This window comes from Martes martes (assembly GCF_963455335.1).
Source record: "Martes martes genome assembly, chromosome: 6".
NCBI lineage: Eukaryota > Metazoa > Chordata > Mammalia > Carnivora > Mustelidae > Martes > Martes martes.
In genome coordinates, this window is record NC_137893.1 from 69502142 (window position 1) to 69518576 (window position 16435).

A 16435-nucleotide genomic window follows, 5' to 3' on the forward strand; every position below is an offset into this window, starting at 1 on the left:
ATATATATATATATATATAAATATATATATGACAGTGTGTGTGTATATATATATATATATATGAGACAGAATATTACTCAGCCCTATAAAAGAATGAGATCTTGTCATGTGCAACCACGTGGATGGACCTAGAGGATATTATGCTAGGTGAAATAAGTCAGACAGAGAAAGACAAATGATTTTACTTACATGTATAATGTAAAAAAACAAACAAACAAACAAAGGGAAAACAGACTCTTAAATACAGAGAACAAACTGATGCTTGCCAGAGGGGAGGGGAGGATGGGTGAAACAGATAAACGTGATTAGGATGTACAAACTTCCAGTTATAAAATAAATAAGTCATGGAGTTGAAAAGTACAGCATAGGAAATAGAGCCAAAGTATTGTAATTACGTTGTATGGTAACAGATGGTGACTACATGTACCATGATGAGCACAGAATAATGTACAGAATTGTTCAATCTGTATGTTGTACACATGAAAGTAATATAATGTTGTATGTTAATTATAGTTCCAAAAAAATTTTTTTAAGTCTATTTATTTAAGTAAGCTCTACACCCAACCTGGAGCTTGAACTCACAACCCTGAGATCAAGGGTCATATGCTCTTCCAACTGATCCAGCCAGATGACCCCAAAAAAACCTTTTTAAGAGAAAGTGTAAAACCCTGACAGTCTGACCCCACAGCCATAGCTATAACCACCACAGTTCAACACTATTAGGAATAACATTAGTGGACAGGATCAAAGAGGATTAAGTTTATCTAGCTCTCCATTTCCTGAATCAGTGAAGCTTACATCTTTAAAAGCAAGTTTTTAAGCACATTTACAAATTCTAATTGTTTTTTCTCTTTTCCAGGTTTTTCTCTTTTTTTAATATTTTATTTATTTATTTGAGAGAGAGAGAGAGAGAGAGAGAGACAGAATGAGAGAAAGAGAGCCTGAGAGGGAAGAGGTCAGAGAGAGAAGCAGACTCCCCGCCGAGCAGGGAGCCCGATGTGGGACTCAACCTGGGGACTCCAGAATCATGACCTGAGCTGAAGGCAGTTGCTTAACCAACTGAGCGACCCAGGCACCCCCCATTTTTTTTCTTTTCAAATTTTTACTTATTTAACTCATTAGTTAACACACAGTGCAATTTGGTTTCCGGAATAGAATTCAGCAATTCATTACTTACATAGAACATCCAGTGCTCATCGTAACAAGTACCCTCCTTAACATCCATCATCCATCTAGCCCATCCTCCACTCACCTCCTTTCACCAATCCTCAGTTTGTTCTCTATAGTTAAGAGTCTCTGGGGCGCCTGGGTGGCTCAGTCACTTAAGCATCTGACTCAGGGTTAGCTCAGGTCCTGATCTCAGGGTGCTGGCATTGAGCCTCACTCGGGCTCCCTGCTCAGCTGCGAGTCTGCTAGTCCCTCTGCCCCTCCTGCTTGTGTGCTCTTTCTCTCTCTCTCTCTCAAATAAATATTTTAAAAATTTGTCTCTTTTATGGTTTGCCTCCTTCTCTTTTTTCCTCTCCCATATGTTCATCTGCTTCTTAAATTCCCCATATGAGTGGAATCATATTCATATTCCTTTTTTTTTAAGATTTTATTTATTCATTTGACAGAGAGATACATAGTGAGAGAGGGAACGCAAGCAGGGGAGTGGAGAAGGAGAAGCAGGGAGCTCAGTATTCATCTTCCTCTGACTTCTTTCGCTTAGCATAATACACTGTAGCTCCACCCACATCATTACAAATGGCAAGATTTCATTCTTTTTGATGGTTGAGTAATATTCCATTATGTATATGTGTGTATACATATGTATATGTATATATATACATGTGTACATATATATGTATATACATATATACATATATCACATCTTCTTTATCCATTCCATTCCATAACCATTCATAAGATGATGTACATTTGGACTCTTTCCACAGTTTGGCTAATTGTATTTTTCATAAGAAGAATAAAAAATATTCATAGAATTTAAAAATTAGAGAAAGGAACAAAAATTACTCATAAACCCACTATATTAACACAACCACTATGAATTCTGGTGACAGGTCACATAAAGTATTTATGCAATTTTAAGCAAACACACATACTTTTTTCCCCCCACTTTTTCACTTTGTATTTTAGGTAGGAAATATTTCTTGTAGGATAGTTTTCAGAAAAATTCTTTTCATAATGTGATTTAAGGCACTAGTCTAACTGGTTCACTCACTTGCTAATCTTGGACGTGTGGGGTATTTTTCCCAATGTTTGTACTATTTATTTTTTTTAAGATTTTATTTATTTATTTGACAGACAGATACCACAAGGAGGCAGAGAGGCAGGCAGAGAGAGAGGAGGAAGCAGGCTTCCCGCTGAGCAGAGAGCCCGATGCGGGGCTGGATCCCAGGACCCTGGGATTCTGACCTGAGCCGAAGGCAGAGGCTTTAACCCACTGAGCCACCCAGGCGCCCCTATTTTTACTATTTAAAAGACGCTGTGACACATATATTTATGAATAATTTTTTTCTGGACATAAGACTATGTCTTTACATTGGGAATCCCTGAGTGGGTCTATCCCACATCTGAACATTGCTGGAAACCTCAACAAACTCCATTCTAAAAGGACTTAAAAAGTACATCGTCACAAGCAATGTGGACATGACATTAAAATCACTGAGTATTGTTTTGAAAAGATACTGACAATCTGATAAGTTACAATCATATTTTAACGTGGATCCTTTAATACTTCAGAGGTTGGGTAACTCTCCATATATTTATGTACTGACTGATTTTGATCTTCTACCTCCTTTACCCAGCACCAAGAGTACCTGCTACACAGCAGATACTCAGTACATGTATGTTAAATGAAGTAATGTATTCATTGGGCTTTTCCAATTTTTTATTTGTTTTCCTGTGTGTGTATACACATGTGTTTAAAGGAAAAGATACAAAACCTTTGTATTGAGACAAATATTTGCCTTAAGCCCCTTCATAAAAATTTGGATTATATACTCCATGCTTCCCCAATCAGAGACGACATAGAATATAATTTACCCTTTTTTTTAAAAAGATTTTATTTATTTTTTTGGCAGAGAGAGACACAGTGAGACAGGGAACACAAGCAGGGGGAGTAGGATAGGGAGAAGCAGGGTTCCTGCTGAGCAGGGACCCCGATGCGGGGCTTGATCCCAGAACCCTGAGATCATGACCTGAGCCAAAGGCAGAGGCTTAACCCACTGAGCCACCCAGGCACCCTAATTTACCTTTCTTTAAGTTTATTTTATTTTATTAATAATCTTTACACCCAACAAAGGGATCAGACCCATGACCCTGAGATCAGAGTCACATGCTCTTCTAACTGAGCCAGCCAGGTACCCCTACTTTATCCTTTTTTAAAATCGATTCAGGAGGGGTGCTTGGTTGGCTCAGTAGGTAGAGCATGCAACTCTTGATCTTGGGGGTCATGGATTCAAGCCCCACATTGGGTAGAGATTACTTAAAAAAAAAAAAAAAAAAGCAGGGGCGCGGGGGGGGGTTCAGTTGGTTAGGCATTCAACTCTTGATTTTAAACCTCAAGTCATTATCTCAGGGTTGTGAGTCTGAGCCCTGCATCAAGGACCACATTTAGCAGGAATCTGCTAGAGATAATCTCTCCCTTTCCCGCTGCCCCTCCCCCTACACATACACGTGCACTCTCTCCCTCAAATAAATAAATCTTTTTTAAAAAAAAGTTGAAACTGACTCTGGATAATCACTTATTATACCAGATATTGAGATTCAATCTTTATTTGGTACATTTTTCTATAAAAAAAATCTTTCAGGGAAAGGTAGGTTTCAGTTGATATTTTAAAATACTTAAGAGTTAAAGTATTTTTTAAAATACAACTTAATGGTATTAGCTAATAAGTAAAAAAATAATAATCTTCCACATTTTTAAGATCTCCAATAATTACAAGGTTAGGATTCTATATGAGGTAAAATAAGAATTATAACTATGATATAAGACCTGAATTCCACATACAGGACTAAAAGAAAAAAAAATCACTCAAATATTTTATTTTCTATCTTGACTTAAACGTGGCATGATCGTTATCAAGACTATGATTCTCTGGAGAGAACTGAGTCAATTAAACTAAAGTTCTCCACAGATTTATTCTCCATGGGAAGCACACTAAGCTATTCCCACCAGCAGGAGATTGACTCTTCATTGTAGACTCTCATTGAATGTTCAAAGGCAAGACTAACAGCAAATCTAAGCATTTCTCTGGATGACTGGCTGGGTTTCTAACCAACTGACCAATGTCCCTTCCACCTTGTGAAGAGAACAGACCCATCCAGGCCCAGGTCAACAACTCACTAACATTACACTTTCCCCCAGAACATGTTCAACCTATTGAGCCAGAACATGTGGCTCAGGTTGTATGACTTCTTCAACATTTCAAAGAGATTTTCTTTCACGCACAAATTTGGATATTTTATTTCCAATGTGTCTATTTATATTCCAGTATATGTAATTCTAATATAACATATTTAATTCAACATAATGTTCTAATACATTTTATATTCTTTTTTTTTTTTTAAGTAGGCTCCATGCCCAGCATGGAGTCCAATGCAGGGCTTGAACTCCCAACCTTGATATCAAGACCTGAGCTGAGATTAAGAGTGAGACGCTTAACTGTATGAGCCAGCCAGGTGCCCCAAATACATTTTATATTCTAACAAATAATTCTATAAAATAGTCTCTTCTCAAAAAGAAAACTAAAAAAAAAAGGCAAAGACCCATTTCAACCAGCCAGACCACACCTAATCATAATGCAGCACCCACACTGAAGGTAACACAGTTGGCAACTAAGACACTCGGAACCAAGCATTTGGGGAGGAGTTTTCTTACTGGCAAGGCTTCTCCTTCCCACGATGTTCTTGTTAGCACGACTTTCCTCATCACTCTGCCAGCGTTTCTATCAGCAAGAATTTCTTGGCAGTTAACTCACAATTTCCACCCACCAAAGGAAACTGAAAGAACCAAAGGCAACCACCAGCAACTTGAGAATTTTAAGGTTGTTGTCTACCACAGTCCAGTAAATTGATTAAATTTCCATGTTACTAAATGTAAGAGAAAGCCACATTAAGTCCATTCAGGCCACAGACCAGTTCTCCTGTGTTTTGGATACAAACACTGTATCTATCTTAAGTTAAAAGGTTGACAACAAAACTCCCAGTTTTTGGAGTGCCTGGGTGGGTCCGTGGGTTAAGCCTCTGCCTTCAGCTCAGGTTATGATCTCAGGGTCCTGGGATCAAGCCCCACGTCGGGCTCTCTGTTCAGCAGGGAACCTGCTTCCCCCTCTCTCTCTGCCTGCCTCTCCGCCTACTTGTGATCTCTCTCTCTGTCAAATAAATAAAATAAATAAATAAAACCCTTAAAAATAAAAATAAATATCCTTGGGGCGCCTGGGTGGCTCAGTGGGTTAAAGCCTCTGCCTTCGGCTCAGGTCATGATCCCAGAGTCCTGGGATCAAGCCCCGCATCGGGCTCTCTGCTCAGCAGGGAGCCTGCTTCCCCCTCTCTCTCTGCCTGCCTCTCTGCCTACTTGTGATCTCTCTCTGTGTCATATAAATAAATAAAATCTTAAAAAAATAAATAAATAAATAAATAAATAAACAAAAATAAAAATAAAAATCCTTAAAAAAAAAAAACCTCTTAGTTTCTGTGCATTTCTACAAAAATCTCATTTCACAAAAACTAGTTAGTAGTTTCTAGTTGGCAAAAAATTTTAGTATTTGTTTCTCGTGTCTTAATAAATGTTATTGCAAAAATGAGTCAGAACAAGTTGTCCCCAAATAACTAAGAGATATATTTCAAAGCTTTTGTAAATAGCATTTGTGCATTATTTTACATTTTCATTGCCCTCTTACACACATTACCTCCTCTCATCTGAGGTAAACAGGAGAAACAGGAGGCACTTACCCACAGGTTCACAGTTGAAAAGCCCAGCTCATACAGTTTAAGTGTCCAAGGTTACACGAGTAAAAATGAAATAACCAAAACTCACAACACAAGTTTTCTGTTTCTCTCATACCACACTGACTATAAGTTGGAGCTTGGAATTTGAAATCTATCTTCCCACAAAAATAATATTTTACATCGTGGTTTGGAGTCTAGACTAATCCACAAAGACCTCTTATTCACAAAGACTGAACTACTGGGGCGCCTGGGTGGCTCAGTTGGTTAAGCAACTGTCTTTGGCTCAGGCCATGATCCTGGAATCCTAGGATCAGGTCCTGCATTGGGATCCTTGCTCAGCAGGGAGTCTGCTTCCCCCTCTGACACTGCCCCCTCTCACACTCTGGCTCTCACTCATTCTGTCTCTCAAATAAATAAATAAAATCTTAAAAAAAAAAAAAAAAAAAAGACTGAACTATGGAAAAGTAGTATACCATACAGTGAGAAATGGATTTGTGCAGACTGACCTGAGCCCGACTTACTTAGATAATACCTCTTTAGTAATAAATATAACCTATACTAGAGAAGAGATCCTATTTGTATACATGGTTGGCTAATTTTCCCAATGCCCATCCTCTGAAGCAGCAGCTAGACCACTCAGAGCAGGAAAGGAGTGCAGAGCCACAAACACACCCACTTCCTTCTTCCTGATTGTAGTAGCCATTGTTTGTCCTCACCAGAGGAGTTATAATACAGCAGCTTCGGAAATAGTATTTGCTCTCTGGGATTCTTGGGGTAGCTTGCTGTCAGTCCCAATTAGAAGCGGTCTGTTCAAATAGATAAGTTCTGCATCAGGTATGTCAAGTTCCAAGTACCTAGGGCTGGCATGGTGAACAAGTTTACCGCTTGTTTCAGCCTAACTTAAGAGCGTTCCAATGGGAATGATTCAGATAAGAATGGGGCTCAGAGGCAGGAAGGGTGGATGGGAAAGGCCCATCATAGGCATGTAGTAAAATTCTTCTTTATTTTACACCCAAATTAGAGAAAGTAATGAAATCAGAAAGAAATGATTGTGTTTGATAGATATATTCATTTTATGTGCTCAAAATAAAAGAATCTGTACTTTTTTCATCATTCTTTAGAAAATTCAGAGGATTACTTAAGTTCAAGGACAGTTAGTATAGAGGAAAGAACCTTGGAGAGTTCATACTTACCTGCCAGGCATTTACTCTTATCAAACCTCCAGGAAGGCTTCTAGGACACCCACCACCCCACATCCAGGCTAGATGCCTCTCTGATACATCCTCTCCCCATGGGAGCCCACAGCATCATGTACAGCCTTTGTCTCCTGAGATCATAGTTGTTCAAAGGACTAATGAATCAGAAATCACAGATTCTGTAAGCAATTCTTTCCTTTAAAAAAAGAATAGATTTTTTTTGAGAGAGAGCACATGCGTGCAAAGGGGGGGAGGGGCAGAAGGAGAGGGAGAGACAGAATCTCAAGCCAACTCCACCCTGAGAGCTGACCCAAAGGCGGGGCTTGATCCCACAACCCTGAGATCATGACCTGAGCCAAAACCAGGAATCTGACGCAATTGCGTAAATTTACCTAATTAACTTCTTGAGTCTCATCTTTTTCTTAGAAATGAAGAGATACAACTAATTTTTTTTTCAAATGACCACCAGGTTTTATTGCTCAAAATGCAAGCTAAACACTGAGAGTAAATGAGGACCCCAAAAAGATGGAGTCTAGATCCACGGAGGCAGCAGTGGGACCTGGAAGCCCACCCAGCCCAGCCCCTTCTGCCACCTGGACTAGATGTTCCTTGTAAGACAGCACCCCACACTGGGGGAAACGGAACTCATTTCTTATGGCTCCTCCAGTTATAGAACCCAGTCAAGATAAAACTTTTTTTAAATCATAGCAAGGTTCTTCCTAAGACTGCAAAGTAAGTGGCACAGAGTATACAGTCAGTAAACATTTGTAGAATACATTGGTGTTTTTCCCTGTTTTCTGTTCACAAGTAACCTGAATAATAGGCACATCTGTCTCACTTTCAGTACTTACTTCCACAATCGTCTTTAATATCTATAGTGGCAAATGGCATGTCTATCAGAGAATCCATAGCATTAGCTTCAAATTCTTCTGACGTTTCCTTTTCTCTTGATACATTTTCATACTCATTGGAATTTATTCCTCCTTAATCAAAAAGAAAAATATATTATTTATTTTTAAAAATTATATTCTAAACTAAAACAAGTCAACTGAATTCAATATAAATTAACATCTGTTGAGAAATGATACTTCTATTCAAATACATTATAAAGCTATATAAACATTATTTATACCATATTCTACATTTTTATAATGCACTTTTATGTTAAACAGCCTTAATAATTTTCTGAAACACAGTATTCAACTTGGAATTAGATGAACACTGAGTTAATCAACAATCCCTAAGAATTTTTATAGCTATATTTTGTTAACTCTAAAACTGTATTTTTTCCACATACTTTTAAAAAACAAATCAACAAATTTTTGTCAATCTCCTTTACATTTTTAACAATATCACATATATGTTTTCATTTGTACAAGTTCTGACCTTTATTTTTTTTAATAAAGACTTTTAAATTTCTTCTCTCCATTATTAATATTGGAAATTCATGGCTCTAAATATGCATGGTTCTAAATACGCTTTCCTAGAAAGTCAATGATTAAAAAGCAAAAGATTTTACAGTTTCCCTGATAGCCCTCCTAAGGATGTTTGCTAATATTAAAGCCATATTTCAAATTTGGCCTTTGTTTTCTAGTTATGGGTGTTAAGGGAACAAGGGTGTCTGTTTAAACTGATAAAATTAATTACTAAATGTATCAGTAGGTGGTCGTCCCAGTACCATTATTTTCCATGCTTTTATTGACAGAACATAATTGTTGTCTAAACTAGGACTGAACAAAATCTTGGGATAATTGTATAATTTTTATTCTATGTATTTACTAAGACTAATTTACCATTAAAGATATTAATGAAGTCATAAAATTCCTTCTGTTGTAACCCTCTATTTTCAAACATAATACCTAAAAATCACATTCCATTAAGAATATGGCTTACAACATACAACATAGTAACTATTATGAAAGGTAACAGTTAACATGTATATCAAAAAAACCAAAATTTTTATTGCCTTTTGAGTGATCTCAACTATTCTCTCTCAGACACACACACAACACACACACACAACACAAATACATTTTCTAGATAAAAGCAAGAAAAAACAACAAAAAGATTTATCTATCAATTAGTCACGTTCCATACCAAAACAAACCAAAAAAGTAACAGTACATTCTTAATAATGATACTATTTATTTATCAAGTATGAGTGCCTGGCACATAAGTGTTCAACAAATATTAGTTTACTATGAGCCTAATCAAAGAATTACAACTACTTGAAATATGTGAGAACAAGTAAATGTTTCTATTTTTATGTTTGCACTGAAAAATATAAGTGCAGTTTATACCTAAACAAAAATTTTAATACATCAATATGTATCTTGTACCTTCAGGCACTTGTAGCTATTCATAAAGAATCAACACTGACCTTTAGAACCTTCCGAAGCTTACAACTTTATGAAGCTTACATTTGAAAAGGTAGCAACAAAGAGTATTTAGCCAGTTAAATATGCACAAAGCTGAATGAAAATCAGAACAAAATAAAATAAACCCAACTTCTGTTTTTCTCTATTGTATTCTTATTCTAAGAACTTATTACTAAGTGCTGAAGATTTAATGTACAGCACGGTTACTGTAATTAATACTGTACTATACACCTGAAACGTGCTGAGAAAGTAGACCTTAAGCATTCTCACCAAAAAAAAAAAAAAAAGTAACTATGTGAGGTGATGGATGTTAATTAACTGTGATAATCATCTCACAACATATACTTATATAAAATCATCACACTGTATACTTTAACTATATACAAATTTATTTGTCAATTGCATCTCAATAAAATTGGAGGGAAAAAAAGAACTCAGTGATACGAAACTGGCCCATTACCACTGACATTTCAATTGGAGCTCTAAAGTCCCTGTGCCCCTCAGGAACATACTGGGCTCTTGGCAATATATGGAATGGCCTAAGAGGCTGACTTCTGTGAAGGCAAAAGGGAGACCTGAGTGGCATGATGAATTAAATTTTGTCATTTTTTAAATGAAAAAAAGTTATTAAAATACTTTTAGTTTATCTAGAGCTCCATTAGCCCATAGTTAAAGAACAAGTGCTAGGTGGGTCAGTCTGGTTATGCCAAAAGCAGAATCAATGAAGGGGTCATTGGTGACAACAGTGGCATCAGGATAATGATGCAAGGCAAGATGGCTGTTTAACAGAAAGGGTTTGGTGCCAGAAATTAGGAGGCAGATATGTTAGTGTTGTGTACTGCACAACACTTCACCAACTGTGATCCCAGGCAATTGAATGAACTCTCCAGGCCCCACTCCCTATCTCCTCTCCTAGATGACATTGTTGTTCTAGCTGAAAAATTCTAAATCCTGGCTGCACTTTAGAATCATCTGGGGTTTTTTAAAATTACCAATGTCTGGGTCCCACTCCAAGTCAATCAAATTGGAATCTCTGGAGATCAGGGCAGCTACTGGTATTTTCTTGAAGCCTCTCAGGGTGATTCTAATGCACAAAGAAGTCTGAAAATTACTGCTCCCAAAGATCCCCTTTCGTGTCTTCCAGACCTTGATTCTTCACCAGACCAAGAGATTATGTTAACAGTTGAGAATAATCAACTTAAAAGTAAAAACTCAGATCGGATATTTCCTGTTAGGGAAAACTTTCCTGATCCCCAGCTCAGGGCTAAGTGAGGTAATCCCATCTCCTTCCCAGGACCTAGTGCTTCCTCCAGTCACAGCACAAACACATGTTGTAGGTGTCCATTTGTCAGTCTTCTCCATCAGACACTAAGTTAAAGTGATCATATAATTTACCACCCAATCTGGGACACTACTCAAGGGGAAAGGGGCCTTTCATAATTACACCCCCACTGATAAGTATGGTCCCCTATTCTAAGCTCCTTAAGTCCCACGTCTTATCTTCATTTGGTTCCTCAATGCCCAGTAGCGTTCAGCTCTCAGGTGGTAATCAATACATTTACACTAAATAAGCACACATTTGAGAGTGGTTAATAATCACTCAAGTTACACTGCAGTACAGCTATCTCAATCCCAAGAAAAACTAATTCCTGGTGTTTTAAATGGCAGCTTCAGCACATCACAGATTCTCATGTTCACAGAATGATGAAGATAAGGTACTACTATTCCATTTGACGTAAAAAATTAAAAGTGAAGTGTACTAGTACTTGCTCAGTATCATTCTCCCTTTTGTGAAATAAAGCATATATAAACTCTTGAATACAATGTTATGTCAAAATCAACAGTCTAGAACTTGAAATATAAATTTTGTTCCATGAAACCACAGAATAAAAGAAACAATTTTATTGATATGAATTATTAACTCGGAAAAAAAGAGAATGCCACTTCAAAATAACTCTTCAAAAAATTGCTGGTCATTCTCTAGAGCAATGTTTCTCAACAGAGTTCAAATCTGGAAGCCTTCCTCCAGGTCTCTAAGCTCCAATGCTTGGGCAAAGGTGACAGACACAATTTAAAGACAACCACTGTAACTACACTTTCTTTCTACAGAAGATGGAAGTATTTTGCTTTTGAAAAACTGCCTTAAAATAACTGACTCTTAAATAAAGCATTTAAACCATAAAATGGTCATACTGAGTACTTAAAATGTGGTCTAACTATAGTCAAAATAAAATTCTATCTTTTGCAAAACTCCCAATAAAACAACAGCTAACACTTGAGCATGTAGTAACACTGGGCAGAGTTGGAAGCACTTTATAGATAATGATTCATTTAATCCATACAACCATGCTATCAGGGAGGTACTATTAACTTACTGATTTTATAGACTAGCCAATTAAGTAACTTGCCCACGGTTATAGCTAAGTTTGGGTTTGAAACTTGCATCCTGTCACTCTACTGTCGAAACTTCTTTTTCTCGCAACACATCCCACTGCCTCTCAACATACGTAGTTTATGAAGCATAAACTGAGGGAATCCTGGGGGCGCCTGGGTGGCTCAGTGGATTAAAGCCTCTGCCTTCGGCTCAGGTCATGATCCCAGGGTCCTGGGATCAAGCCCCACATCGGGCTCTCTGCTCAGCAGGGAGCCTGCTTCCCTTCCTCTCTCTCTGCCTGCCTCTCTGCCTGCTTGTGATCTCTGTCAAATAAATAAATAAAATCTTTAAAAACAAAAAACCCAAAACTGAGGGAATCCTTTCAAAAAAACACTCTGGCAAAAGGTCAGGAGCTATGACAATGTTCTTCTTACTAATATATCTGTAACTATCACATATGCTGACCTAGACTCACCACAGCTTTGTTTAAAGAAAAGTGGAACAACTTAAAGGCCCAATAACAGGGAAATAAATAAAGCATACTCACTCTGATGACAACTACGAATAATCGCTGTGAAGACTATGACAACCGAAAAAAAGTTTATAACAAATACTGACTTTTCAAAAAGCAAATACAATACTGCATATCTTCTGTCATTACAGTTATATAGATAAAACCTAAAGGATAGCAATTATTTCTGAATGCTGATGTAGTTGAACTCGATATATTTGTATTTTTCCTCATTCTGCTATTCAAATATTTGAAATAGAATATTACTTTCATAAAAAGAATTAATGCATGCATTTAAAACATTATAAAATGTACATTAAGTATACAGTCATATTCAAATATATGTGCACTTCAGCAAATGACTTTATTAAAGACAGGCCAACAGAAAAAAAAAAAGGACAGTTAGTTTTGCCTTTTGTCACACAAAATGCAAACTTCCTATTTGGATAACAATTGTGACTTAAGCAAGACTCTAATGTTCACTCTACTAGGTATATCTGGTAGGTATATTCTCCAAGAACCAATGGAAAGGGTCACTGCCACCCATGCTAGTGAGGGCTTAGCCACTAAAAATAGTAGCATCTCACATCTAGGTTAAGTGTTGAGCTCTGTGATAATCAACAAGTCAGCTTTGGTTTCCTCTTCGTAAAAAGAGAACAAAAAATACAATCCACTACTAGAAAGAAATGGACAAAATAAGTTAATACTGGGTGAAATGCGACATAGGAAGGCAGTAAACTCCAAAAACACCTTAAAGCGCCAACCAAGTATGAGTAGGGAAAAAGACCCAGATAATGCTACCAGTATCCTGAACTCAAGGCCACACACGAAGCACAGAGCCAGGATGTGGGTCTCCTTTCTCCCTGATAATCCCCCACCCACTCTCTACGCCCTCCCCACCCACGCACAAGTCTTAATCATTCGTTCCCATAATGATTGTACACATATTTCTATTCGTTAGCGGCTATCATGTAATACATATCAACATTTTTTAGGCTCTCTTTGTATGCATTTATACTACAAAGAGTCTCGCAGAGGAGCGTCTTTTCCCTAATTGGTTTTTTGGTCCCTTTCACCCCAAGCCCAACCCCTCACTAGCTCTACCCACACAGTTCCGTTCGCAGTAATGCTGACCTAAGCTGGAAATGATTTATGGGCCCTCCTACAGATTTGGCGCCAGTTTAAAAGAGGTCATTTCCACACCTAGAATAAAACTCTAAATGAAACAGCGCGGTGGCTCAGATCTTTAAGGTCTGGGACAGACCATGAAAACCGAGATTTTTCTGGGTTTCGTTGACCACACAAACACCATGGCGGGGGGGGGGGGCTTGAAACTAGAAGTGAAGGTCACAAGATCAGAAAGGGGGAAACAAAAGTGAAACTTGGGGCAGGTTTGCACCCCTCGCCTCCCGCCACACCAAAAGCGCGCGCGCCGAAACGCTGGGCTCCGGGTAGCCCCGAGCACGCCGCAATGCGCGGGGTTCCTCGGCGCGGCCCCGAGTCCTGCCGGCACGGACGGAGAGGACACCCCGTGCGCGCCGGGCGTGAGGTCGTGCTCCCCGCGCTGGGGAGTCGCCGGTGGGGCGGCGAGGCCCGGCCCTCCCCGAGGCCGAGCGCTGAGCGGGGAGGCCCAGGGCCCCGGCTTCGGCCGCCCCACCCGGCCCGCTCGGCAGCCCGGGCTCACCGGCTCCGGGGCGCTCCATGGCGGCGGCGCTAGCGGACGGCGCGTCTGGGCTGGCGGCGGCGGCGGCGGCGGCCAGGTGCTGCTGCCCGAAGCCCGGCGCGAGGCGGAGGCGGACACCGGGGCGGGGCCGGGGGCGCGCGGGCGGTGCGCGGGGGCGGGGCGAGGGGCGGGGGCCGCGGGGGGCGACAGGGGCTCGGGCTCGGGCTCCGGCCCCGGCGAGCAGGCCGGCGGAGGCGCCGAGCCCCCAGAGCCGCAGCGCCCGGGGGAGCTGCATGGTCAGACCTGGCGCCCGGCAGCGGCGGTAGGGGCTGGCCGACTGGCGGGCGGTACCCGGATTGGGGCCTGCGACGCCAGCCCCGCGCGGGGAGGGCAGAGGGGACGCCGCGGAGAGCTGGGGGCGCCTTTCTGCCTCGCGGCGCTTGGTCCCTGGCCGGGCTCCCGACCAGGAGGCCTCCTGGGGCCTTTGGCAGGCCTCAGTTATTTCCCGCCCCACGTTTGAGATGAGGGTGAGATTGGGACCTGCCTGCAAGCATTCCACGGCCCGTGGTCTTCTAAGGATCCGTGTGTTGTGCAAAGAGCTTTCAAAACAGTTCTGATTAGAAAATATTTGGAAAGAGCGAGATGTACAAGAATTAGACCATGTCCATCTGTATAATTAGATGTCTTATTTTGTTGTTGTTTTTTAAATAAAAGTCAAATCGTGGCAGAGTCTCGAATTCTTAACAAATGGTTTTATGCCAAGAAATGGAAACCAGCTAACTGGTCTTTGCAAATTAAAGCCCTGGTATGAGTAAAATGGGAGGAAAAACAACATACTTAATTTGGCGGGGGTGGAAGGGTGGGGACTTGACCTTGCAACAGAATTCTACTGGACTTTTAAGTGCAAAGAAGCCATGCGGTAAGAAAAATTGGGTGCACCCCTCAAATTAATGTAGCCTATTTCGTGAATACCGCTTGAGTGATCTTGACTGCATCCTAGAATAGGAATGGAAGGAAAGACGACCTTGGCACAACCACAACAGTTGACATAAAGACCATATACAGAAAGTAATAAAGCTTGTTACTCTAATTCTTTTTTTTTTTTTTAAGATTTTATTTATTTATTTGACAGAGGGAGATCACAAGTAGGCAGAGAAGCAGGCAGAGAGAGAGAGGAGGAAGCAGGCTCCCCACTGAGCAGAGAGCCCGATGCGGGGGCTCGATCCCAGGACCCTGCTATCATGACCCGAGCCGAAAGCAGAGGCCTTAACCCACTGAGCCACCCAGGCGCCCCTGTTACTCTGATTTTAAGATGATTCTAGGAAGTTGAGTATATGATTTGCGCACTCATAGCAATTATGGACTGATTAGAGAGATACAACAGATTCCCCTAACATTTGCTGCCCTGAGGTTGTGCAGGTGAATAAGAGGTCTTTTTCTTAAGGAACTGGTCACCTAATAACTGAGAAACATTAGTATCTGCAATAAGTAACAAACTAAAAGCTGAAAAAAAAAATAGGAAAGAAACCCACACCTATATTGAAGGGAATGAGAATATGCCACCCCAAAATATGTCACTTGGACATTAAGATTTGGTGGGGCTGGGAACAATTGAGAAACAACAGTGAAAGAATTCTACCCTCCACCTTTATGCTGAAAGCAGGGCATAAATTTTGCTTTGTGAAGGTGACATAAATTTCTGTTTGTAAAAATGTTCACCTCTTCAGGAAGAGGTTGACGTCCTATAAGCAGAGAAGAGTAACTCATTCCGGCATAATGAACCTTACTAGGCAACCTTGATTTATCAGACATTTCCTAGTCACCACCTACCTGAAAGCAGAGACAAAGTCTTTAGTATATCCAAGTGCAGAGAGGTTACTCAATGAATAGTTGTGGAATGAATGAAACTTTTATAGCATCAGATCTGTTCAAGTTCTCAGAATTGTCAAAAAAGAAAGCAACACACCCAAATAAATTTGATGAAAAAGAAACAGTATCATAAGTAATAATGTCCTAAAGCTTCATGCCTGAGGCAAAAAACAGTTGACTTGGACATTAACATAGGAATGTCAATTGCTAAATGAACCTACCTTCTCTTGCCAGAACTCCAGCTCCTAGTGAAATACCTCCAAAATACATCTGGAGTTCTAAATGGTGTCTGATATCACTAGTGAATCTTCCAGGCTGCCATCCATCCCTTTGCCTCTCTGAGCCTCTCCGGTTCAGTCTCCTTTCCAAGAAGCCCTCGGTCCTCACGAGACATCGGCTGACATTGGCCACATGGCTCGTCTCAGTCCTCAGGGTTACAATCTCTTGCAAATGAGAACACCAATTTTCCCCATGCTTTACAGTCTGCTTGGT

At 40.1% G+C, this 16435-nt stretch overlaps 1 protein-coding gene across 2 annotated transcripts in view; it reads right to left on the bottom strand.

Annotated features, from left to right (window-relative positions):
* The window catches only part of AKAP7 (A-kinase anchoring protein 7), a 144243-nt gene extending 130046 nt beyond the window's left edge, over positions 1-14197 (bottom strand). For both annotated transcript variants that reach the window (XM_080805478.1, XM_080805480.1), the window contains exons 1-2: positions 14096-14197; positions 8000-8131 (exon numbers count right to left, since the gene is read on the bottom strand). In XM_080805478.1, coding sequence (XP_080661604.1) covers positions 8000-8131; positions 14096-14114 — 151 coding nt within the window. In that variant the 5' untranslated portion in view covers positions 14115-14197. The remainder of the gene's footprint in view (positions 1-7999; positions 8132-14095) is intronic.
* Between the last annotated feature and the right edge of the window lie 2238 nt (positions 14198-16435).